This window comes from Panthera leo, chromosome B4 (genome assembly GCF_018350215.1).
Source record: "Panthera leo isolate Ple1 chromosome B4, P.leo_Ple1_pat1.1, whole genome shotgun sequence".
Taxonomy (NCBI): domain Eukaryota; kingdom Metazoa; phylum Chordata; class Mammalia; order Carnivora; family Felidae; genus Panthera; species Panthera leo.
The window spans coordinates 75,356,532-75,380,537 of record NC_056685.1 but is presented as its reverse complement, the minus strand read 5'-3'; the positions used below and the strand labels follow the sequence as shown (position 1 = coordinate 75,380,537).

At 37.5% G+C, this 24,006-nt stretch overlaps 1 protein-coding gene across 2 annotated transcripts in view; it reads left to right on the top strand.

The window, feature by feature from the left end:
• Nucleotides 1-22,664, top strand: part of CCNT1 (cyclin T1) — a 28,403-nt gene extending 5,739 nt beyond the window's left edge. Inside the window, exons 3-9 of one of the 2 annotated variants that reach the window (XM_042946386.1) lie at nucleotides 3,106-3,234; nucleotides 6,350-6,410; nucleotides 8,865-8,927; nucleotides 10,867-10,912; nucleotides 12,079-12,242; nucleotides 12,401-12,471; nucleotides 21,271-22,664. In XM_042946386.1, the coding sequence (XP_042802320.1) occupies nucleotides 3,106-3,234; nucleotides 6,350-6,410; nucleotides 8,865-8,927; nucleotides 10,867-10,912; nucleotides 12,079-12,242; nucleotides 12,401-12,471; nucleotides 21,271-22,566 (1,830 nt within the window). In that variant the 3' untranslated portion in view covers nucleotides 22,567-22,664. The remainder of the gene's footprint in view (nucleotides 1-3,105; nucleotides 3,235-6,349; nucleotides 6,411-8,864; nucleotides 8,928-10,866; nucleotides 10,913-12,078; nucleotides 12,243-12,400; nucleotides 12,472-21,270) is intronic. The other variant, XM_042946387.1, reaches the window with a different exon arrangement.
• The last annotated feature ends 1,342 nt before the right edge of the window (nucleotides 22,665-24,006 follow it).

Genomic DNA, 24,006 nt, shown 5'->3' with positions numbered 1-24,006 from the left:
TTAAATAGATTTATTTTTACTTAAATACTGGCATTGCATTACTCTCGTTTTGAGAAGAAATTTAACCTCATGAATTGAATTTCTATATGTATTATTTTAAATATTTTCAAATGGGGGAATATAAAATTAGTGGTGAGCAACTTGGTATGTGTGTTTATGTTGTATTTCATATATTGTAAAATGTGGGTGTTGTATTTTGATACCTAACTGATTTGATTATGTGTATTTTCTTCTGATTAGCTAATCCGTAAGGGGTCAAACTTAGTGGTTAAGAGGATGGGCTCTGGAGTGAGACCTGTCTAGATTTGGATTTTTGTTGCACTGCTTACTAGTTCTATGGCTTTGGGTAAGTTACGTAGGCCTCAGTTTTTTCATCTCTTTGGAGTCAGTAACAGTGCCTGTCTCATAGAGTATTAATAAGATTTAAATGAATTAATTTACAAAATGCCTGTACATAGCAAACAAATATTAAGTGGCATTTTTATTCTTTTATTTTTTTAATTTTTATTTTTTTTAATGTTTTTTAATGTTTATTCATTTTTGAGAGACAGAGACAGAGTACGAGCAGGAGGAGGAGCAGAGAGAGGGGGAGACACAGAATCGGAAGCAGGCTCCAGGCTCTGAGCTGTCAGCATGGAGCCTGAGGTGGGGCTGGAACTCACTGACTGCGAGATCGTGACCTGAGCCGAAGTCGGACGCTTAACTGACTGAGCCACCCAGGCGCCCCAGCGTTTTTATTCTTTTAAAATGTAGGAGCGCCTGGGTGGCTCAGTCAGTTAAGCGTCTGACTTCGGCTCAGGTCATGATCTCACGGTTCATGGGTTCGAGCCCCGCATCCGGCTCTGCGCTGGCAGTGCGGAGCCTGCTTGGGATTCTCACTCTCTCCTCTTGCTCAGCCCTTCTCCCACTCACTCTTTGTCTCTTTCAAATAAATAAACTTAAGTAAAACAAAATGGAGAAAATCTTAAACTCTTACCTGGTATAAGAATTCCTCTTAGAAACTGCCTTTAATGGGAAAATGTTTTGCTAAACTGGCTTGGTAAGTGATTCCATGAGGAACAATGAGTATTTACATGGTTGACTGCACAAAAGTTAGATTAAAGTTTATCTCTTGTAGTCACTTCATTATTATCTTGCATTCTTAGTTATTGTTAGTATACTATGTTTTAGTTTCTGCCTTTCAAATATATTTTTAGCTCTTTGAAGGCAAAGTTGTAGGCTTAGAATCTTAGTATTGTCATTAAGTAGTTCTTTTCCATTTTTTCAAATCCGTTACAAAGTCCTGTTAATTTTTATAGTGTTAACTGTTTTTATGTCTCTATTGGTGCGCAGTCATCATCATAAAATTAAAAGAAGACAGAGAGTAAAGGAGGAAATGATGATATTCTTACACTGTTTGGAGATAACCCTGTTACCATTTTAGGATTTTTTTTTTCTGCGTGCAAATACATACATTTAGTGAAACCCTATTAATTTTCTAAAATCATGTCTGTGTTTTTTTTCCCCTCCTTATTTGTATTGCTAGTTCCTACTCTAAACTTTATTTTTTAATACCTGGATTATTAATTTTTTTTTTAAATTACCTTTTAATGCATTTCATTCTTTGTTCCTTTCGGTCCCTCCTGGGACCAAAGATATCTTTCTAAATGTTTCTTAAACTATACATTTTTTTCCCTAAAATCTTTAGCGTCACTCTTTTGTGTGTTGTTTTTTTAATGTTCATTTTATTTATTTTTGAGAGAGAGAGAGAAAGCGTGCGCACATGCATGTGAAGGGGGCAGGGCAGAGAGAGAGAGAGAGACCGAGAATTCCAAGCAGGCTCCCCACTGCCAGCGCAGATCCCGACACTGGACTTGATGCCACAAACCATGAGATCATGACCTGAGCCCGAAATTGGACCTTAACCAACTGAACCATCCAGGCGCCCCTAGTGTCACTCTCTTGTTAAAGATCTTTTGTGTTCCATATCCTGTTATCTGTGTCACCTACTCAGTTTAGTGTGCTTCCTGCTCTGATTCCCCACATCTTGTTCATGACAATTTTCCTCTGGTTCTGCTGTGCTTATCCTAAGGTCTAGGAATGTATGTATATGGAGCTGGCTGCATACAAATAGGGCTCCATACAAATATGAAGGAAATATGCAGCCAATATGAAGGAAGAGAATTGTTACTGTGAATTGAATTTGTGGATAAAAATCTCTTCTAGCAAAGTAGCAGATAGCAGGGATACAAATAAGTATTAGAATGCTTGTCAGTTCTACTCAGTAAAGTGGATATTTAAGTTGTATAAAAAATTATTTATTGTATTTCTTTGACTCCTGCCTCTTGCCATTTCCATCTTTGATTCATTGAAGTATTCTTGTTAAGATTCAAAAGAATTCTTCCTGAGGTTTTCTAGATCACTACCAAGCTACACTTATGTCCTATTGCTCTAATCTCTTATATTGTTTAGTGACTGAATTTGTTGTCTACTTGTGTGTTGGCTTGAGATTCTTTCCCTCCCTAAGTGCTTTCTTTGTATAGCCTCTTGAATGTAATAATATTCTTTGAATTCCCTTGAGATTTGTGCTCCCTCATATGTAAGTGTACTTGAGATAATTCACATAAAATAAAATTTATCCTTTAAAGTGTATGATTAGCTGGTTTTAAAGTGTACAGTTAACACACAAAGGTGTGCAACTTCACCATGATCTAATTCCACAACATTTATATTACCCCAGAAAGAAACTTCTTAAGCATTAGTGGTCGCTCCCATTCTTCTCTTCTAGCTCCTGGCGACCACTAATTACTTTCAGTGTACTCCTTTAAAAAAAAGTATACAGAGGGCTATGATATAAACTTAAAGAAAGAATTTCATTTTAAATGAAAAGCCAACTATTTACACCTAGTAGTTTCTTACATTAGGTATTTAGTTTGTTGAAGGATTGGTTTTCAGGAGTGGATGTGAATTAATGGGTAGGAGAGGGGAGGATATTTTAAGTAGAAGAAAAGGCATTAACAAGAAGTGATGAAGTTGAGGCAGGCCAAGAACTTGGTTTGAGACTTAGTTCTTTTTTAGATCTCCTTCGATCTAGGAATAAATACGATTTATTTTCTCTCCATCCAGTCTGTGGCTCCAGCGGCCTTATTTCTAGCAGCTAAAGTAGAGGAGCAACCAAAAAAATTGGAACACGTCATCAAGGTAGCACATGCTTGTCTCCATCCACAGGAATCACTTCCTGATACTAGGAGTGAGGTAAGGGATTAATTACACATATCTGTTTTTCTTTATTTTGATGATGATTTAATTTTGTAACTTTGATTTGCTGAAGTCTAAATGGGGGCTGTTAAACTTTCAGTGTTTTCCTTTACAAAAAATCAGAAACGTTATGGCAAAAGTTAATTGTATACATTATAGTAAAATTGGAAAACACAGGAAAACAGAAAGAAAATATATTATTTAGATATAATTTGAACCACGGATATGTAGGTGAATCATTATTTCCAGCTGCTTTTCTATGAGTAGCCACACACGTACATATTTTGTATGTCTTTTTCACTTATTATTATCCCAGATATTTTCTTTTTTTAATATATATTTTTTAAGTTTATTTATTTATTTTGAGAGAGTGAGAGATTGGGGCAGAGGGAGAGGGAGAAAGAGAATCCCAAGCAGGTTCTGCACTGTCAGCATAAGGACTGGCACGACGCTCAAATTTCCAAACCATGAGATCATGACCTAAACCGAAACAAGAGGTGGTCACTTAACCGACTGACCCACCCAGGTGCCCCCCAAATATTTTCCCATCTTATTCTCCATTTTCTTTAAATGTTGAGATAATTTATTTCCTTATGTACATACATAATCATTCATTCTCTGCTAACATAATTTCCAACTTTTTACCAGTATAATATTGTGAATAGTACTCTTACAAGTATATTTTTGTTGTGAATTCTTAAAAAAATGAGTCCTGTTACTTTTTTTTTTCAACTTTTAAAGAAATTACAAAAGATTTATATGCTTGTTATGAAAGAACCCAAACATTTGGGGCGCCCGTGTGGCTCAGTTGGTTAAGCGACTGGCTTCCGCTCAGGTCATGACCTTGCAGTTCTTAATTCAAGCCCTTGCATCAGGCTCTCTGCTGTCACTGCAGAGCCTGCTTCGGATCTTCCGGCTCCCTCTCTCTTTGTCCCTCCCCTGATGGTGCACTTTCTCAAAAATAAACATGGAAAAAAAAAAAAGAATCCAAACATTTAAGAATCATTTGAAGTAAAAGTTAAAGCTCATCTTCCTTCCTCTTAGCAAGATATTACTGATTATAATTCCAGTATATATTCATCAGACCTTTGTCCTATGCATGTGCACATAGCTTTTTTTTACCCTCCATTTTTTAAAGAGGGGAAACTCTGTCCTGGCTTTAGTAGTCTGTTTGGGGTGCGGGGGGTGCCTGGGTGGCCAGATGGTTGAGTGTCCAGCTCTTGGTTTTGGCTTAGGTTATGATCTCACAGTTTGTGAGTTCAAGCCCCATGTTGGGCTCTGCACTGGCAGCACGGAACCTATCTAGAAACTTCTCTCTTCTTCTTTCCCTGCCCCTCCCCTTCTTGTGTGCTCTCTCTAGAGTGTGTTCTCTCGCTTTCTCAAAATAAATAAACTTAAAGTCTTGTTGGAGAGTGATGAGTTGTGAGAAATTTTGAGGTCTGACCATTTGTAAGTATTTAAACTATGGGTTTCTGTTACTAGATTACTTCCGTCTCTTACAATGGATGCATGAGTCATCCTTTATCAAATAAATTTGCGTGTTTTGCTCATATTGGAGAAAGTAATTTTTGAGAGGGTTCTTTTTATTTTGATAATAGCCCCTAATTATGTGAATTGTTTTGCAGTGTCTTGACATCATTTTCTCTGGGTACAGCAGTAGCTCTTTTTTTTTTTGGCTTTAGACTAGTAAATAACACTGGTCCATAGAACTGACCAAATAAAACAAAATTTTATTTTAACAAAGTAAAACAAAAAATAATTCTCACTTTTTTCCCTTTAAAGTGTATTTATATAACTTCTCACCTGAGTTTCTTTTTTTTTTTTTTAATTTTTTTAATGTTTATTTATTTTTGAGAGACAGAGAGAGACTGCATATGAGCAGAGGAGGGGCGGAGGGGCAGAGAGGGAGAGGGAGGCACAGAATCCAAAGCCGTTTCCAGGCTCTGAGCTGTCAGCACAGAGCCCAATGTGGGGCTCAAACTCAGGAACCGTGACATCATGACCTGAGCCAAAATCAGATGCGTAACTGACTGAACCATCCAGGTGCCCCTCACTTGAGTTTCTATTCCTCATGAGATGATGAATCTTTTTTTTTCTTTTTTTTTTTTTTTGTAAGTATAATTTATTGTCAAATTGGTTTCCATACAACACCCAGTGCTCACATGAGATGATGAATCTTAGAAGATATTTTCTTCACTATATGGAGAGGAGAACTGGCATAGTTTAAGTCCTTACTGGACTTCCTCAGGATCATAAAGTGGAAACTTCACTACAGTATATAGATCTAACTCCTCCCTCAGTCTCATTTTCCTAGAGGTCTAGACCATTCCTTTCCAATAGAAATATAATGGGAGTCATGTGTAATTAAAAATTTTTGACATTTCATTGAATTTGATTTAAAATCTTCATTTAAAAAATGGAATGTTCATTTAAAAGAAGAAATTTTAATGATTTTATATAATTTAACACCAAATATAATATCAGCATAAAATCAATATTAAAACATTATTGAGGTAATTTGCATCATTTTTTTAAATTAAGTCTTCAAAATTTGATGTATATTCTATTACACATTTAAATTTAGCTACATTTTAAGTGCTCAGTAGCCATGTGTGGAGAGTGGCTATAGTATTGGCTGGTACAAATCTGAGAGAGTTTTTTTCTGTTAGTTTATTCCCTTTTCCTTTGAACTCTTCTTATAATTTTTAGAAATCTACCTCAAAGGTTTATCAGTAGTCAAATGTTTGATATTGCCTATAGTACTATAGGAAGGATCTACAGATGTATTTTGGTGATGTTGAAAAAGATGTATTTTTAATTATCTGTGTCTACATCACAAATATTATTCTTGAAAGTGAGCCAAATCTCTGGTGCCTTTTCTGTAGCCAGTTATCAATAAAGTGTTAGATCTCAGTATACTACTTTTTTTCTTCTTTTAAGAGGAGAATTTGTGCTGAATAGATACAAGGATTCTATTTTAGTTCCTACTCTACCTCCTAACTCCATTCCTGCCTTTTGTTGCTTTGGTTTCCCTGGAAGGGGTGTTAGAATTGTTTACACTTCATATAGTGTGCCTTTTTGGGGAATAATTTATCTATCTTCTCACCTGCAGGCTTACCTGCAACAAGTTCAAGATCTGGTGATATTAGAAAGCATAATTCTGCAGACTTTAGGTAAGTTTATTTTTCTTTAAAACATTAAAAAATGAATGTAATATAATATTTTAAAATTTGCAAAATAGGAAACAGGAAGAAAATTTCTACTGAAGGTTTTTGCAAATTATAGAGGTTGTAGAGTGTGGAGAGTGCAGGTATAGCCAACCTATAGAGTAGCAGTTAGCAGGGTGTTTAAATTTTGGGTTCATGATTTGCTTTTTAAGGTTGGTCAATTTTTAAAAAAGTTTTTTTAAGTGTTTGTTTATTTTTGAGAGAGACTCACACATACACTGAGTGTGAGCGGGGGAGGGGCAGAGAGAGAGGGAGACACAGATTCTGAAGCAGGCTCCAGGCTCTGAGCTGTCAGCAGGGCTCGGACCTCATGAACTGTGAGGTCATGACCTGAGCTGAAGTCCGATGCTTAACCAAATGAGCCACCCAGGCACCCCCGTTTTTAACTCTCTGATAAATAATGGCAGAAACTAAAGAACTTTTTTCCTTTATGGATTTTTATGATCTGTTTGTCATTATATTTATTTTATTACTATTATTATTATTATAATATATTTTTAATTTTATTTTTTATTTTTAAAAATTTACATCCAAATTAGCATATAGTGAAACAATGATTTCAGGACTAGATTCTTTAATGGCCCTTACCCATTTAGCCCATCCCCCCTCCTGCAAGCCCTCCAGTAACCCTCAGTTTGTTCTCCATATTTATGAGTCTTTTCTGTTTTGTCCCCCTCCCTGTTTTTATATTAATTTTGTTTCCCTTCCCTTAGGTTCATCTGTTTTGTCTCTTAAAGTCCTCATATGAGTGAAGTCCTATGATTTTTGTCTTTCTCTGACTAATTTCACTTAGCATAATACCCTCCAGTTCCATCCATGTAGTTGCAAATGGCAAGATTTCATTCTTTTTGATTGCCGAATAATACTCCATTGTATATATATACCACATTTTCTTTATCCATTCATCCATCAGTGGACATTTGGGCTCTTTCCACACTTTGGCTATTGTTGATAGTGCTGCTGTAAACATGGGGGTGCATGTGTCCCTTCGAAACAGCACACCTGTATCCCTTGGATAAATGCCTAGTAGTGCAATTGCTGGGTTATAGGGTAGTTCTATTTTTAGTTTTTTGAGGAACCTCCATACTATTTTCCAGAGTGGCTGCACCACCTTGCATTCCCATGTTTGTCATTATATTTAGATATAGCATTTATTTTTAAAATTGGTGGTCAGTGTTTAGCAAAGTGGAGGTGGAGAAATTCAAGCTATCATGGTTGATGGGCAATGCTGATGATGCTATTATCTATTATTATTTTTATCAGAGACACTGCTTTTAAAAGCTTACCAAATATGGAAAACAAAGATTTTTTTCTTAGTTCTATTGGGCTATTTTTCTCTTCTCTGGGTAAGGGAAGATTTCCTGAGTCGTGTTGGAAAGTTACTGGTATAGCTGTATTTTATTGCATGTCTGTACACACAGTTCTGCAAAGCTTATCTCTGAAGTTTATGTTAATTAGCTTTTTACTTTAAATTATCTTCAAAGTAACATATTTTAGGGGACAATGATATTTTTCTGGTGGAATAAATTTTTAATATTTTAATGTGGAAGCCACTAAGATTTAATTTGCCTGAGTCATCCATTTAGAATAATTTACATCATGTAAATTTCTCAGTAGAATTTTTTAATTGTATCTAGAAAATTTTATTTACATATGCAAAAGAAAAGAAACTTACTAAAAATTTTTTATAGACCAATTTCTCCTTAAGTATTTTTGGTAAACACCATTTGGGGTTAAATAAATGTTTACTACTTACTATTATAAGTTAGAATGTTGGAAAGAAACAAAACTGAGATAAAAGTAGTAGTTTTTTTTTAATTCTTATTTTATTAAAAATTTTTTTAAGGAGTATTTTTTTTGGTTTGTTTGTTTATTTTGAGAGAAAGAGAGCATGAGCAGGGGAGGGGCAGAGATGGAGGGAGAGAGAGGATCTTAAGCAGGCCCCACACTGTCAGTGCAGAGCCCAACGTGGGGCTCCAACTGTGAGACCATGACCCGAACCGAGACGCTTAACTGACTGAGCCACCCAGGTGCCCCAAGAGGAATAGGTTTTAAAATGTTTTCTCAAGGTTAAGCTTTAGAAGTTATACTTGAATGACTGTTTATTCTAACCTTATATTCTATTGTCCCTAGAAAAAGTGTTTTCTATTTAGAGATTATTGGTTCCTCAGGAGTCTTAAAAGTGCATTAGCTTTATTATCTAGCTCAAGATATAAGTGTCATTGAAGATCATATGTCTTAGAGAAGAGCATGCTGTGTATGTTGTGTGACCCTCTTAGCCTCTGAACAGCACTTTTGGGAGAGGAAAATGAGAGAGGCCTTTAATGATGACTCAGATAGAAGTATAAAATGACTCTAGTATCTTTAGCTTTTTAACTAGTTATTTTATTTTTTTAAAAGGATTTGAACTAACAATTGATCATCCACATACACATGTGGTAAAGTGCACTCAACTGGTTCGAGGTAAGGAATCCCAACTTGAAACGGTTGTCTTAAATTGTTTTACCATTTAATGGCTATGATTTATTTATGGTGGACAGATATATAACAGCTAATTTAGCTAGAAGTTAAATTGAAAGGACTACCTGGTTTAAATCAAAATGAGTGTTTCTAACTTGGGATTTTATTTTATTAAAAAAATTTTTTTAATGTTTATATTTGGGAGAGAAAGAGCGCGAGCGAGCACAAGTCGGGGAGGGCCAGAGAGAGAGGGAGACAAAGAATCTGAAGCAGGCTCCAGGCTCTGAGCTGTCAGCACAGAGCCCAACGCAGGGCTCAAACTCATGAACCATGAGATCATGACCTGAGTTGAAGTCGGACACTTAACTGACTGAGCCACCCAGGCACCCCTCTAACTTGGCATTTTAAAGTTGAGTTGGTGGGACTCAAACCCACCAATGGTGGGATCATGACCTGAGCTGAAGTCAGACGCTTAACTGACTGAGTCACCCAGGTGCCCCGAGGATTTTTTTTTTTTTAATGTTTATTTTTGAGAGAGAATGAGAAAGAACATGCGTGTGGGAGAGGGGCAGAGAGAGAGGGAGACAGAGAATCTGAAGCAGGCTCTGTGCTGTCAGTGCAGAGCCTGATTTGGGGCTTGAACTCACGAACCATAAGATTATGATGAACCCAAGTTGGACGCTTAACCCACTGAGTTACCTAGGTGCCCTGGGTTCTTGGTTCTTAAATTTTTTAAGAAAAATTCTCCGGTTAAAGAGAATTAGCCTCTTGAGGATGTTTCTCAGAGCCTGGAGCAGATTTTATAAAGTCAAATCATGAGTATCTAATAGCAGTTTAAGGTTATCTTGGGAGTGGTGATCTTAATTTGATTTTAGGGTTGATTGTCCTAGGCCACTCAGAGGATCATGTAGAATTTATTTGACTTATTTCCATGATTGACAAACCCTTGGCAGGACTTCCTTTTTTTTTCTAATTTAACCTAGTAGCTATAATTGCATGAAACCTTGTTCCTTTTACTTAGTTTAATAGTAGTAGCAATATCTAGACACTTGTGCATTGGATTGCCTTTTCATTTTGTAGATGAAACTAACATTTGGCTTTATTTTATATTTTGCTAATGTGTGCTTCATCTGTAAATTCCCAAAGTTTTCCCAACTTTTTGTGCAGCATTGGTGGTATAGTGGTGAGCATAGCTGCCTTCCAAAGTTTCCCCAAGTTCTTTATATTTTGAAAGCATAAGAAGGTTTATTTTGAACAAGGATAAGGTTAAAGAGAGGTAGATACATGCTAATATTGAAAAGACTAAGTTTTAAGAAAGATTAAAATTGGCTTTATTTTACCCAGAGAAGTTTTTTGGGGAAAGAGGGATGTGTCATTGTTTTTTTTTTTTTCCCCTTGATTATGATATGTCAGTAATTCATGTTATTTGATGATTTGGGGTATGAATCACAGGATACTCCATTAAAAACCTTTTTTTTTTTTTTTTTTTTTTTTTTTAAAGCACAAATCACTTTTACCAAATATATCAAGGTCTTCTGGGTTCTGATCTTGCCTCTAAATTAGTTCATCTTCCAGTTCAGTATTTCTCAGTGAACTCTTGCATCAGAATTTCTGGGTTACCTGTTAAAAATGCTTGTATCCTTCTCCAGACATACTGAGTCACACTGTAGGGAGGATGTCCAGGAATTGCATTTTAAACAAGTACCCCAAATATTTGGTGTGTAGAAAGCTTGCGTTCCTAGGTCTGGAAGCAGCATAGTTACTGTAATTACAAAAACTAATTTGTCACTTTTGGTATAATGTTAAAGAGCAGGTGATCAAGGACCCTGTCTGCCTTATTCGTTATGATATTCTCTACGTGGAAATATTAAATATTCACTAAATGATTGTTGAGAATGAAAGGAACTAATAATTTTTCCCCTCCCCCCCTTTTTTTTTTTAGCAAGCAAGGACTTAGCACAGACTTCTTACTTCATGGCAACCAACAGGTTTATATTTTAATATTTTTCCCTTATATTTTGGGATAGGACTTTACTTGGGTTGGAATTGTCACCTTTTGAGGGGTATGTGGAAAGATACCAGGTCTGGCACTTAGTAAACTAGAACCCAAGGACCCAGGATGGATCTTTGATAACAATGTGTTAACAGACAATTCTCTGGTAAATGTTGATTTTTCTATACAGTTTTCATACTGTACCTTAAATTTCCATGCTGTTTAACTTGCTAAGGTAATATAATTATGCAGTACTGATTGTTTGGTAGCCTACTCAATTCTGCATGTCTTACCTTTCTTTAAAATATCCAAGAGCATAGTTCTGTAAGTTTAGGTAAACTTGGGGTTCATTGACAGTGACTGAGAATCTAATTTGGAGGATTCTGCAATAATTATGATAATGAAAAGACTTCCTTTTTCTTCCTCCATTCCAGATAAATGGGCATATATATATGTGTAAAGAGTTATAATAATTTTCTTTTTTCTTGCTTTAAAATAATTAATATATAACTTGTATTACCAAATTATTTGCTCATTCTCATCTCTAATTGATTGTTCATGGAAACCAAAGATAACTTCTGTTGACTGCCGGGACTAAGAAGTTCACTTTTATAGCCTGATAGGAGACATTTTTGAAGTAAACCATCAATCAGCCACATTCACAATTAAGAGAGTGATTGTCTATTCGTTATTTTAAGTGGACCAGACCTGTGATTGGCAAGAGACCAGATAATTTTAAGGGGGTTTTAAGTATTTGGTTTAGGGGTTACACATAGCCAAAATCTTACAATTTTCCTTAAGTTCTAAGCTTCTTCTCAGAAGAAGCTTATTTTAATAGATCCTTATTTTAAATAACAGAGTTCCTTGTCTGTTTGGTTTTGGTCCTGGTCCTGGTCCTTGTCCTTCGTCAGTATGTGGATTGAGTGATGTGTAGCCAAAATGTTTAGAAATGTTACCTGAGTGGGCAGGTGGGTTAATGGAAAGTCATGTTGAGTGCTGGATCAGAGCACTGGATATTTCTTGCCCTTTTTACTCCCCAGTGGTTTTTTTTTTTTTTTTTTTTTAACTTTTTTTTTTCTTTTTAAATAATGGAGAGTTTTAACTTTGGGTTCAGAATTGAGAGCTCATGACACTCTCTTGTTTCCTTCCCTCTGATGTCAGCCTGCATTTGACCACATTTAGCCTGCAGTACACACCTCCTGTGGTGGCCTGTGTCTGCATTCATCTGGCTTGCAAGTGGTCCAACTGGGAGATCCCAGTCTCAACTGATGGGAAGCACTGGTGGGAGTATGTTGACGCCACTGTGACCTTGGAACTTTTAGATGGTAAGTTTTAGAGTAAGGGACCTTTGAAAGCACTTGCTCTTGATCTGTCACATATCTGGCCCAAAGTGACTTGATTCAGAAGAAAATAGTTAGTTGAGGTTATTCTTGGTTTTTACTTGTGCTTTAAGTTTTTCTCAAATGTTCTATTTCATTTGTAGAACTGACACATGAATTTCTACAGATTCTGGAGAAAACTCCCAACAGGCTCAAACGAATTCGGAATTGGAGGGTAAGAATTTTTGCTGTCAGCTTGCGGTACAAAACTATTTTTTTTTCTTTTGACTGCACAGTGAATATAGCAGAATTGGATACGTACCCCATGTTTGGAATTTTCCTTTTCTTAGTTATATACTGATAGCTTCATAGCTTGGATACTGGCCCAGAAGTCCATGGTGGTAGGTAATAGCAGGATTTGTTTTGTGTTGTGCAACTCCTGTGATATAGTCAGTTAGCAACATTGGTTGAGTGTTTTCTGTGTGGAGACTTTTGGGAAAAGTATGGCTTCTCTGAGTCATAAAAGTGTTGACTTCTGGTACAGGAAAGATGGAGTTGCAGGGTTAGAGCTGGTATCATGCTGTCTTTGACATTATTTGCTTTTTAAGTTTGTTTTTTTTAATGTTTATTTATTTTTGAGAGAGAGACAGAGCATGAACAGGGAGGGGTAAGGAGAGAGGGAGACACAGAGGATGAGGCAGGCTCCAGGCTCTGAGCTGTCAGCACAGAGCCCGATGGATGTGGGGCTCGAATTCATGAACTGTGAGATCATGACCTGAGCCAAAGGTGGACACTTAACCAACTGAGCCACCCAGGCACCCTGACATTATTTGCTTTTTAAATGGATTTTAGAACTTTGTTTTTATTTAGATTGTAGGCTAAAGTTGTATTTCAAATATTTTTCAAAGTTTTACTTATGCATAATGGAATCTTTTTTCCCCCTAGTGTCAGATAGAAAGTTTGTTTTAAGATGTTCCCTGCATTCTCAGAAATCCAGATTGATAAACTTAATTTCATTCTTCTGAGCTCAGTGAATTGTAGAAAATGAGTTTGCCTAGGATTCAAAGGAGGCTTATGAGTACATAGGTCACCATGGTAATCACATCACACCTCACCAATATTTCTGGAATTTGCTTTTGGACTAACTGCTGTCCTATGCAGTCATAAGGCATAGACGTTCACAAATGGATTTTAGATATGCACAGATTCACTTTTTTAATTGCCTGTAGCATTGGTATAGATTAATGTAACTTTTTTGGCAGGTGATAGAACACCTAACGAGATTGACCCCTTTAGCAAATTTTCGCATATACAGTACTATATTGTTAAACTACAGACATTATGTTGTATAGTGGGTCTCTAGGACTTACCTTGTATAACTGGCACTTTGTACCCTTTGACTAACATGTCCTTGTTTTCCTCCTCCCCCCAGGCCACTATCTGTTTTGTCTATATGAGTTTAACTATTTTAGATTTCTCATATAAGTGAGATCATGCAGTGTTTTTGTCTTTCTGTGTCTAGCATATTTCACAGCAAAAGGCCTTCCAGGTTTGTTCATATTATGGCAGATGGCTGGATTTCCATCTTTTTTTCTTTTTAATTTTGGTAAAATACATATAACATTAAAGTTACCATCTTAACTATTTTTTTTAATTATTTTAATGTTTCATTTATTTTTGAGGGAGAAAGAGAGAGAGACAGAGACAGCAGGAGCAGGGGAGGGACAGAGAGAGGGAGACCCAGAATCTGAAGACAGGCTCCAGACTCTGAGCTAGCTGTCAGCACAGAGGCCGATGTGGGGCTTGAACTCACGAACCATGAAATCATGACCTGAGCCAAAGTCAGACGCTTAACTGACTGAGCCCCCAGGGGACCCCATCTTAACTATTTTTAAGTGTATAGCTCGGTAGTGTTAAATATATTCATATCGTTGTGCACCCATCATTACCGTTCACCTCCATAATTCTTTTCATCTTGTAAAACTGGAACTTTATACCCATTAAATAACTACCTATTCCCCCTCCCCCAACTCCAGCCATTGATAACTACAATTATGCTCTCTGTCTTTATGATTTGACTACTGTAAGTACCTCATAGAAGTGGAATCATACAGTATTTATCTTTTTTTTTTAATGTTTATTTCTGAGACAGAGAGAGAGAGAGAGAATGAGTGGGGGAGGGGCAGAAAGAGAGAGGGAGACACAGAATCTGAAGCAGGCTCCAGGTTTCAAGCTGTCAGCACAGGCCCCGACGCGGGGCTCGAACTCACAAACCGTGAGACCATGACCTGAGCTGAAGTCAGTCGCTCAACTGACTGAGCCACCCAGGCACCCACAGTATTTATCTTTTTGTGGCTTATTTCATTTACAATAATGTTCTCAAGGCTCATCCATGTTGTAGCTTACTGAGTTTTGTTTCTTTTAAAGGCTGAATTATATTCCATTGTGTGTATGTACCACATTTTCCTTAACTATTCATCTGTTGATGGACACTTGGGTGGCTTCCATATTTTAGCTATTGTAAATAATGCTGCTGTGAACATGGGTGTACAAGTATTTATTTCTTCAAGACCTTGCTTTTGATTCTTTTGGTTATGTACCCAGAAGTGGAATTGCTGTTTTTAATTTTAATTTTTTGAAGTGATTCTTAAATTTTTTTAATTAGAAAAATAAAAAAAATTTTTGAAGTTCAGATTGTTCTTTTTGTTGTTATCTGTGCCATTGATATTATATCCAGGAAGTTGCCAAATCCACTGTTGTGAAGCTTTTGTTCTGTGTTTTCTTCTAAGAGTTTTAAGTTCTGTATCCATTTTTGAGTTAATTTTGTATGTAGTATTAGGCAAGGGTATAATTTCATTTTTTTGCATGTGGATATCTAGTATTCCTAGCACTGTTTATTGAAATGACTATCCTGTAGCACCTGGATGGCTCAGTTGGTTAAGAGTCTGACTTTGGCTCAGGTCATGATCTCGTGGCTCGTGGGTTTGAGCCCTGCATTGGGCTCTGCTGACAGCTCAGAGCCTGGAGCCTGCTTTGGATTCTGTCCCTCTCTGTCCCTCCCCTGCTCATGCTCTGTCTGTCTCTCAAAATAAACATTAAAAAAAAAAAAAAAAAGTATCCTTTTGCCGTTAAATGGTCTTGGCACCTTTGGCAGAAATCATTTGGCTATATATTGCATGGATTTATTTCTGGGCTTTCTATTCTGTTCATTTGTCTGTATGTCTCTTTATGCCAGTACCACACTGTATTACTGTACAGTGATTACTGTAGCTTTGTAGTAAGTTTTGAAATCAGGAAGTGTGAATTCTCCAGTTTTGTTACTCATTTTCAAATTGTTTTAGCTATTTGGGGTCTTTAGAGATCCCATATGAATTTTAGGGTAGCCTTTTCTATTTTGCCAAAAAACATCATTGGGATTTTGGTGGGGATTGCATTGAATTTGTAAATTACTTAGGGTAATAATACTCACATTTTAACAATATTAAATCTTTGAATCTAGAACATGGGACGAGTTTTCATTTATGTCTTAATTTCTTTCAACAGTGTTTTGCAGTTTTAATTGTACAAGTTGTTATGTTAGTCATTCGTTTTTGTTTTTGTTTTTGTTTTTGATGCTATTGTAAATAGAATTATTTCATTATTTCCTTTACAGATTCTTCATGTATAGAAATGCAACTGAATTTTATGTGTTGACTTTGTATCCTGCTATTTTGCTGAATTCATTTTTGTGTGTGTGTGTGTGTGTGTGTTTTCTATGCAAGATTATATCATCTGCAAACAGATAATTTTACTTTTTTGCCAATTTGAATACTTACTCCTTTTTCTTGCCTAGTTCTTTTATTTTTATTTTTTTTAATTTGAGTGTGAGAGAGAAAGTGTGAGTGTATGCGAGCAGGGGAGAGGGGCAGAGGGAGAGAGAGAATCTTAAGCAGGCTCCACACTCAGTGCTGAGACTGATGCAGGTGTGGATCCCATGACACTGGAATCATGACCTGAACTGAAATCAAGAGTCACATGCTCAACTCACTGAGCCACCCATGCACTTCTTGCCTAGTTGTTGTGATGAGAACTTCTAGTACTTTGTTGAATAGGAGTGGGCATCCTTGACTTTTTCTGTATCTTAGCAGAAAGGCTTTCAGTTTTTCACTGTTGAATGTGATATTTGCTGTGGGTTTTTTGTATATGGCTTTTTTTTTTGAGGTAGTTTCCTTCTAGTCCTAGTTTGTTAGGTGTTTTTATCATGGAAGGGTATTGAATTTTGTCAGATGCTTTTTCTGTATCTAGACGATCATGTGGTTTTTTCCTTTATTGTGTTTGATGTATTGCATGGTTGATTTTTGTATGTTGAACCATTCATGCATTTCAGAAATGAATCCCTTTGGTCATAGTGTGTATAATCCTTTTAATATGCTGCTAATAAATTCTGTTTGTTAGGGTTTTTTTTTAATGTTTATTTTTGAGAGACCGAGACAGAGAGAGACAGAGTGTGAGTGGGGGAGGGGCAGAGAGAGAGAGAAAGACACAGAATCTGAAGAGGCTCCAGGCTCTGAGCTGTCAGCACAGAGCCCGATGCGGGGCTCAAACTCACAAGCCGTGAGATCATGACCTGAGCTGAAGTCGGACGCTTAACCAACTGAGCCACTCAGGCGCTCTGAGTTTGTTGTATTTTGTTGAGAATTATTACATCAATGGTCATAAGGGATATTAGTCTATAATTTTCTTTCTTTCCTTTTAATGTTTATTTACTTTTGTGAGAGAGAGAGAGAGTAGGGAAGGGTCAGAGAGAGACAGAGATACAGAATCTGAAGCAAGCTCCAGGTTCTGAGCTGTCAGCACAGAGCCCAACACGGGGCTCAAACTCATGAACCGTGAGGTCATGATCTGAGCCAAAGTCAGACGCTTAACTGACTGAGCCACCTAGGCGCTCTAGTTTTCTTGTAGTGTCTTTGTCTGGCTTTGATATCAGGGTAATGCTGGCCTTATAGAATGAGTTGAGAGGTGTTCCTTCCTCTTCAAATTTTTGGGAAAATTTAAAAAAGATTGGTGTTACTCTAAACGTTTTGTTGAGATTCACTAGTGAAGCCATCAGGTCCAGGGCTGTTCTTTGTTGGGAGTTTTTTTTTTTTTTTTTAATTGATTCAGTCTCCTGACTAGACAGATCTGTTCAGATTTTCTACACTTTATGGTTTATTCTTGGTAGGTTTTGTGTTTCTAGAAATTTGTCCATTTCATCTAGATTATCTAATTTGTTGGCATATGATTGTTCAAAGTACTCTTATAATCCTTTTTATTTCTGTAGAATTGGTAGCAATGTCTCCACTTTTATTTCTGATTTTAGTGGTTTGAGTCTTCTGTTTTTTTCTCAGACCATTTAGCTAAATAAAGGTTTAACTTTTTTGATCTTCTCAAAGAGCCAACTTCTAGTTTTATTAATTTTTCTCTATTATGTTTTCTGTTTTGTTTATCTCTGCTCTAATCTTTGGTATTTCCTTTCTTCTTGCTTTGGCTTTAGTTTGTTCTTTTTTCTAGTTGCTCAAGTTATAAGGTTAGTTTGTTAATTTGAGATCTTTATTGTTTTTTAAATGTCAGTGCTCATAGCTATAAATTTCTCCTTTAGCACTGCTTTCGCTACATCCCATAAATTAAAAAAATTTTTTTTTAATGTTTTGTTTTATTTTTGAGAGGGAGAGACAGAGTGCGAGCAGGGGAGGGGCAGAGAGAGAGGGAGACACAGAATCGAAAGTAGGCTCCAGGCTCCGAGTGGTCGGCATGGAGCCCAGTGTGGGGCCCGAATTCACTAGCCATGAGATCATGATCTTAAGTCGGACGCTTAACCAACTGAGCCACCCAGGCGCCCCCATCCCATAAATTTTGATAGTTGTGTTTTTGTTTTCATTCATCCCTAAGTATTTTCCAGTTTCCCCTTTGATTTCTTCTTTGATCCATTGGTTGTTTAAAAGTGCTGTTTAGAGGCGCCTGGGTGGCACAGGCAGTTAAGCATCTGACTCTTGGTTTTGGCTCAGGTCATGATCTCACGGTTTGTGGGTTTGAGCCCCCCATTGGGCTACGTGCTGGCAGGGCGGAGCCTGCTTGGGATTCTGTTTCCCTCTCTCTTTGCCCCTCCCCTGCTTGAGCTTTCTTTTTCTTTCTTAAATAAATAAATATTTTTAAAAAGTGCTGTTTAATTTCCACAATTTTGTGAATTTTCCAGTTTTCCTTTTGTTACTGATTTCTAACTTTATCCTGTTGTGGTCAAAAAAGTTAATTTGTATGGTATCTGTCTTTTAAAAATCTATTGAGACTTAATTTGTGGCCTCACATATGGTCTATCCTGGTAATTGCCCTATGTGTACTTGAGAAGAATGTTTATAGTGTTGTTGGGTAGAGTGTTTGTTCATATATGTCTGTTAGAGCTAGTTGGTTTATTTTTTAAATTCTCTGTTTATCTTTTGTTGGTTTGTTCTGTCCATTGTTGTGGGTAGGTATTGAAGTCTGCACCTATTAGTGTAAAACTGTCTTATTTCTTCCTTCAATTCTGTGGGTTTTGCTTCCTGTATTTTGATGGTCTTTTATTGGGTGTGTAAATGTTTATAATAGTTATAGTTGTTGTATTGAGCCTAGTATTAATATATAATGCTCTTTTCTCTTGAAACCTTTTTTATTTTTTTTTTGAAAACTTTTTTGGTTTTAAAGTGTATTTGTTTTATATTAGTGTAGCCACCCTTGGGGGGTGCCTGGGTAGCTCAGTTAGTTAAATGTCCTACTCTCAGTTCTGGCTCAGGTCATGATATCACAGTTTGTGAGTTCGAGCTCTGTGTTGGGCTCCAAGCTGGTAGTATGGAGCCTGCTTGGGATTCTCTGTTTGCTCTTCCCCCACTCACACACCCATGCAGTCTCTCTCTCTCTTTCTCTAAATAAATAAATAAACTTAAAAAAAGTTAGAACCTTAAAAAAAAAAAAAAGTATACCACTAGCCACCCTTGCTGTCTCTTGGGTACTGTTTGCATGGTGTATTTTTTTCCCTCCTCCTATTTTCAAGTTTGGGTCTTAGGATCTCAGTTGCTTGTAGAGAGCGTATATATAGTTGGACATATGTTTTTATGCATTTTGACAATTTAATCTATTTACACTTAAAAGTAATTATAAATGATATCATTATGCTTATGCTATTTGTTTTCTATATGCCTTATAGTTTTTTGTCCCTCATTTCTTGCATTACTGTCTTCTTTTAGGTGATTTTTCCATAGTGAAAATTTTAAATTCTTTTCTCATTTCCTTTTGTGTGTATTTTATGGCTATTTTCTTTGTGGTTCTCATGAGGATTACATTTAACATCATAAAGTTATACTAATTTGAATTTATATTGGTTTAACTTCAGTAACATACATACAAAACTCCTCCTTTTAGCTGTGTCCCCACATCTTTTGATTGTTGGCTGTCACAAAGTTGTATCTTTAAACATTGCATGCCCCCAGAACATAAACTAATAATCCTTTTAGATGCATTAGGCTCTTAAATTATATAGAAACTAAGATTTGAATTACAAACCAAAGTTACAGTAATAACTAGCTTTTACACTGATAATTGTGTTTTTTCCCTTAAAATGTATTAAGTCTCTTAAATCATGTAGGAAACAAAGGCACAGTTATAGACTATTTTTTTTGAATTTTTTACAATGTTATTTTGAGAGAGAGAGTGAGCCCCCTTCATGGGGCTCAAACTCATGAACCGTGAGATCATGACCTGAGCTGAAATTAAGAGTCGGGAGCTCACCCAACTGAGCCACCCAGACTCCCCTAAGGGAGTTATTTTAAAGTCTTTGTGTAGTAGATCTGCCATCAGGTCTTTCCCAGGGGCATTTTTTTGTTGATTTATTTTTTTTCCTTATGGGCCATACTTTCCTGTTTCTTTAAATGCTTTGTGATTTTTTTGTTGAATGCTGGCCATTTGAATCTAATAATGTGGTAACTCTAGAAATCAGATTCCCAGGGTTTTCTGTTTTTGTTATTGTTTTTGGATGTGGAGTGGATTTGATTTTGTATGGTGTCGCTGATGAGGATCAGCCTGAGGTGTAAACTTAAGGTATTCTCACTTCTTTTCTGATCCTTTCCCTGGGAATGTGTGGTCCAAGTTTTCTAATGTCCTGATCTTTAATGTCTGGCTCCCCAAAGGGGAAAAAAGCAAAAAATGAAGAGAAAGGATGCAGGTGCTTCAGATCCCCTGGAAGTTACTTTAGCCAGAAGGGGAGGAGCTTGCAACAGTGGAGGGAGGCACAACAACAGTGGCTGCCTGCCTCTTGGTCTGTACCTCTGTGATCAGAAGCTGCAATCAGGGGTCAAAGCACAGAGCTTGATATTTGTAGGATAGTCTTTTGCTGGTACTGGCTTCCCCAAAGTGTGTGCAGGCTATTCCAGGAGCAGGTGCACAACTGCCTTCATTGTGGCTGGGGTAGGAGATGGGTAGTTGCTGATGTGCTGAGAGATGAACTGATATAAATTAACCTCAATTTACTGTCCAAGGCTTGCCCCAAAAGTTGCAAGCCTTCAACGGACTCCAGAATAGTTACATCAGACAGATTCTGCCAGTCCAATTGTTTTCTAGGTGGGGAGACAGATTCCTGGTGCTTTCTACTCTTGACATTTTCCCAGAATCCTCCTCCTTTTTTTTTTTTTTTTTTATGGCTAAGCACAATTTCATTGTATGTAAGTACCACATTTTGCTTATCCATTCACCCATCGATGGATGGACACTTGGGCTGCTTCCCTATCTTGGCAGTTGTGAATAGTGCTGCAGTGAACATGGGAGTAAAGAGATCTCTTTGAGATCTGTTTGTATGACTCTTGATTGAAGGTTTTTAAAATCTGACTTCTAGTGGTTATAATTATTGATCTCAGAGTAGCCAACTGCCTGTGCAGTATCTGAAACTTCCAGTGTTTCAGCAAGCAGTCTTCTTATTTTAGGTTGTGCTTATTTGTTTTTGTTTTCCATTTTATAAATTTCCTGAAGTAAAGAGATGTCATCTGCTTCATTCTAGGCATGCCAGGCTCCCAAGAAAACAAAAGCAGATGATCGAGGAACAGATGAAAACACTTCGGAGCAGACAATTCTCAGTATGATTTCCCAGAGCTCTTCAGACACAACTATCGCAGGTTTAATGAGCATGTCAACTTCTACCACAAGTGCAGTGCCTTCCCTTCCAGCCACTGAAGAGTCATCCAGCAACTTAAGCAATGTGGAGATGTTGCAGGGCGAACGTTGGCTGTCCTCCCAACCCCCTTTTAAACTGGAACCTGCTCAGGGTCATCGGACTAGTGAGAATTTAGCACTTATAGGAGTTGATCATTCTTTGCAACAGGATGGTTCGAATACATTTATTTCCCAGAAGCAAAATAGTAAGAGTGTGCCATCAGCTAAAGTGTCTCTGAAAGAATACCGTGCAAAGCATGCAGAAGAGTTGGCTGCCCAAAAGAGGCAATTAGAGAACATGGAGGCCAATGTGAAGTCACAATATGCATATGCTGCCCAGAATCTTCTGTCACACCATGATAGCCATTCTTCAGTCATTCTGAAAATGCCCGTAGAGGGCTCAGAAAACCCTGAGCGGCCTTTTCTGGAAAAACCTGACAAAGCAGCTCTCAAAATGAGAATCCCAGTGGCGAGTGGAGATAAAGCTGCCTCTTCAAAACCAGAGGAGATAAAAATGCGCATTAAAGTCCATGCTGCAGCTGACAAGCACAATTCTGTAGAGGACAGTGTCACAAAGAGCCGAGAGCACAAAGAAAAGCACAAGACCCACCCATCTAATCATCATCATCATCATAATCACCACTCACACAAGCACTCTCACTCACAGCTTCCAGCTGGTACTGGGAACAAACGTCCAGGTGATCCAAAACATAGTAGCCAGACAAGCACCTTAGCACACAAACCCTATAGCTTGTCTAGTTCTTTCTCCTCTTCCAGTTCTACTCGTAAAAGGGGCCCCTCTGAAGAGACTGGAGGGGCAGTGTTTGATCATCCAGCCAAGATTGCCAAGAGTACTAAATCCTCTTCCATAAATTTCCCCTTCCCTCCTCTTCCTACAATGGCCCAGTTGCCTGGGCATAGCTCAGACACAAGTGGCCTTCCCTTTACACAGCCTAGCTGTAAAACTCGAGTTCCTCATATGAAACTGGACAAAGGGCCCACTGGGGCCAATGGTCACAACACAACCCAGACAATAGACTATCAAGATACTGTGAATATGCTTCACTCCCTTCTCAGTGCCCAAGGTGTGCAGCCCACTCAGCCCCTGCATTTGAATTTGTTCATTCTTATGGTGAATATCTGAATCCACGGGGTGGTGGAATGTCCTCCAGGTCTGGCAATACAGACAAACCCCGGCTCCCACCTCTACCATCAGAACCTCCTCCACCACTTCCACCCCTTCCTAAGTAAAGAAAAAGAAGAGGAGAAAAAAAACTTCCATAAAAACAACTTTTTTTTTTTTTTTAACTACTGATTCTGGACTAAGGAAATTACTTCCCTCATGAAATACGTCACCCTTCTTGGACTAGGGAATAAATGAATATTGACATGCAGGTGGGAGGGTGGTAGAGGGGCTTGGTTATATCTACTGCCTCAGAAATTTAACTATTTTATTATAGTTTTTACTGGTATTAGAGAGGTGAGAATGTGTTAAGCTGTGAAGGATTAAGAGTACTTTCTCTGTTCTTGGCCTCTCCACCTCCTAATTAGATCGATTAGAGTTGATGTCTTCCCTCTTCTTGCCAGGACTGAAATATGGAGGGTTGGTTTTATCAAACAGTTGTGGATCCTTTTGGTGTTTAATATTATCAGAAGAGAGGAAGTATTTAAACGTCAAAATCTTTTAAGAGACTTTTAAAAATAATTTAAAGAAAGTAAGTTATCTGTTTAGTTTTTTTTATATCATTGGGGAGGGGATAGGGATTTTGCTGTGTGTATGAGATACATAGCAATGACTCCTGGGGGGTGGGATTGGAGGGTGGGGGGTGTGTAGGGGGGATGGGAGGGTAGGCTTTGGCCTTGAGTTCTGATAGGCTCCGGCCACTTGAAGTGTTGAGACCTTTAAGTGTGTATGTAAGTGTGGGTATGTGCGTTTTTAAGTATGTGTGTTTAAAAATCATGTTTTATCTTTCCCTCCCTGTCCCTCACCATTTTCACTTCCCAACAGTCTACTAGAGAGAACACGGTGTGGCCTTTAGAACATAAAGGAAGGAAGAGGCATGTGTTTAACATGGTATTTTCCCATTTCTTTATGTTGTAATTGACTGGTAGCCTTCTAAATTCTAGTTTGGGCAAGTGTAGCCAGTGCCCTGACTCTGGACTCCATTATAAAAACTTTTACCCCCCTTTTCCTTTTGATGCAGAGCAAAGGTGGGGTTGCGGAAGAAGGATTGGAGAGCAAGTCTGGCTTCTGCCCTACAGAATTGGGTGTGTCTTTTTTTCAAGTTGGGCTTTGGGAAAGTGTTCAAGTGAGAGCAGTCTCAGGGTCTCTGAAGGGAAGGGGGATGTGCTGTATATCCTGCCTATGAAAGCCCAGACCATATATGAGAGTAGTTCTGGGAGAAGCCATGGAGCTAGAGGATACTGAAAACAATGAAATTGTGATTGGGTATTTTTAGGATATTGTGTTTTAAATTACATTATGAATGTAAGACTTGCTTTTTATCTGTATATCTAAAGGGAAACAGCTGCATCCTTAATTTTTGCAAACCTATATGACTTCAGAGATTAGAGCTTGTGAATT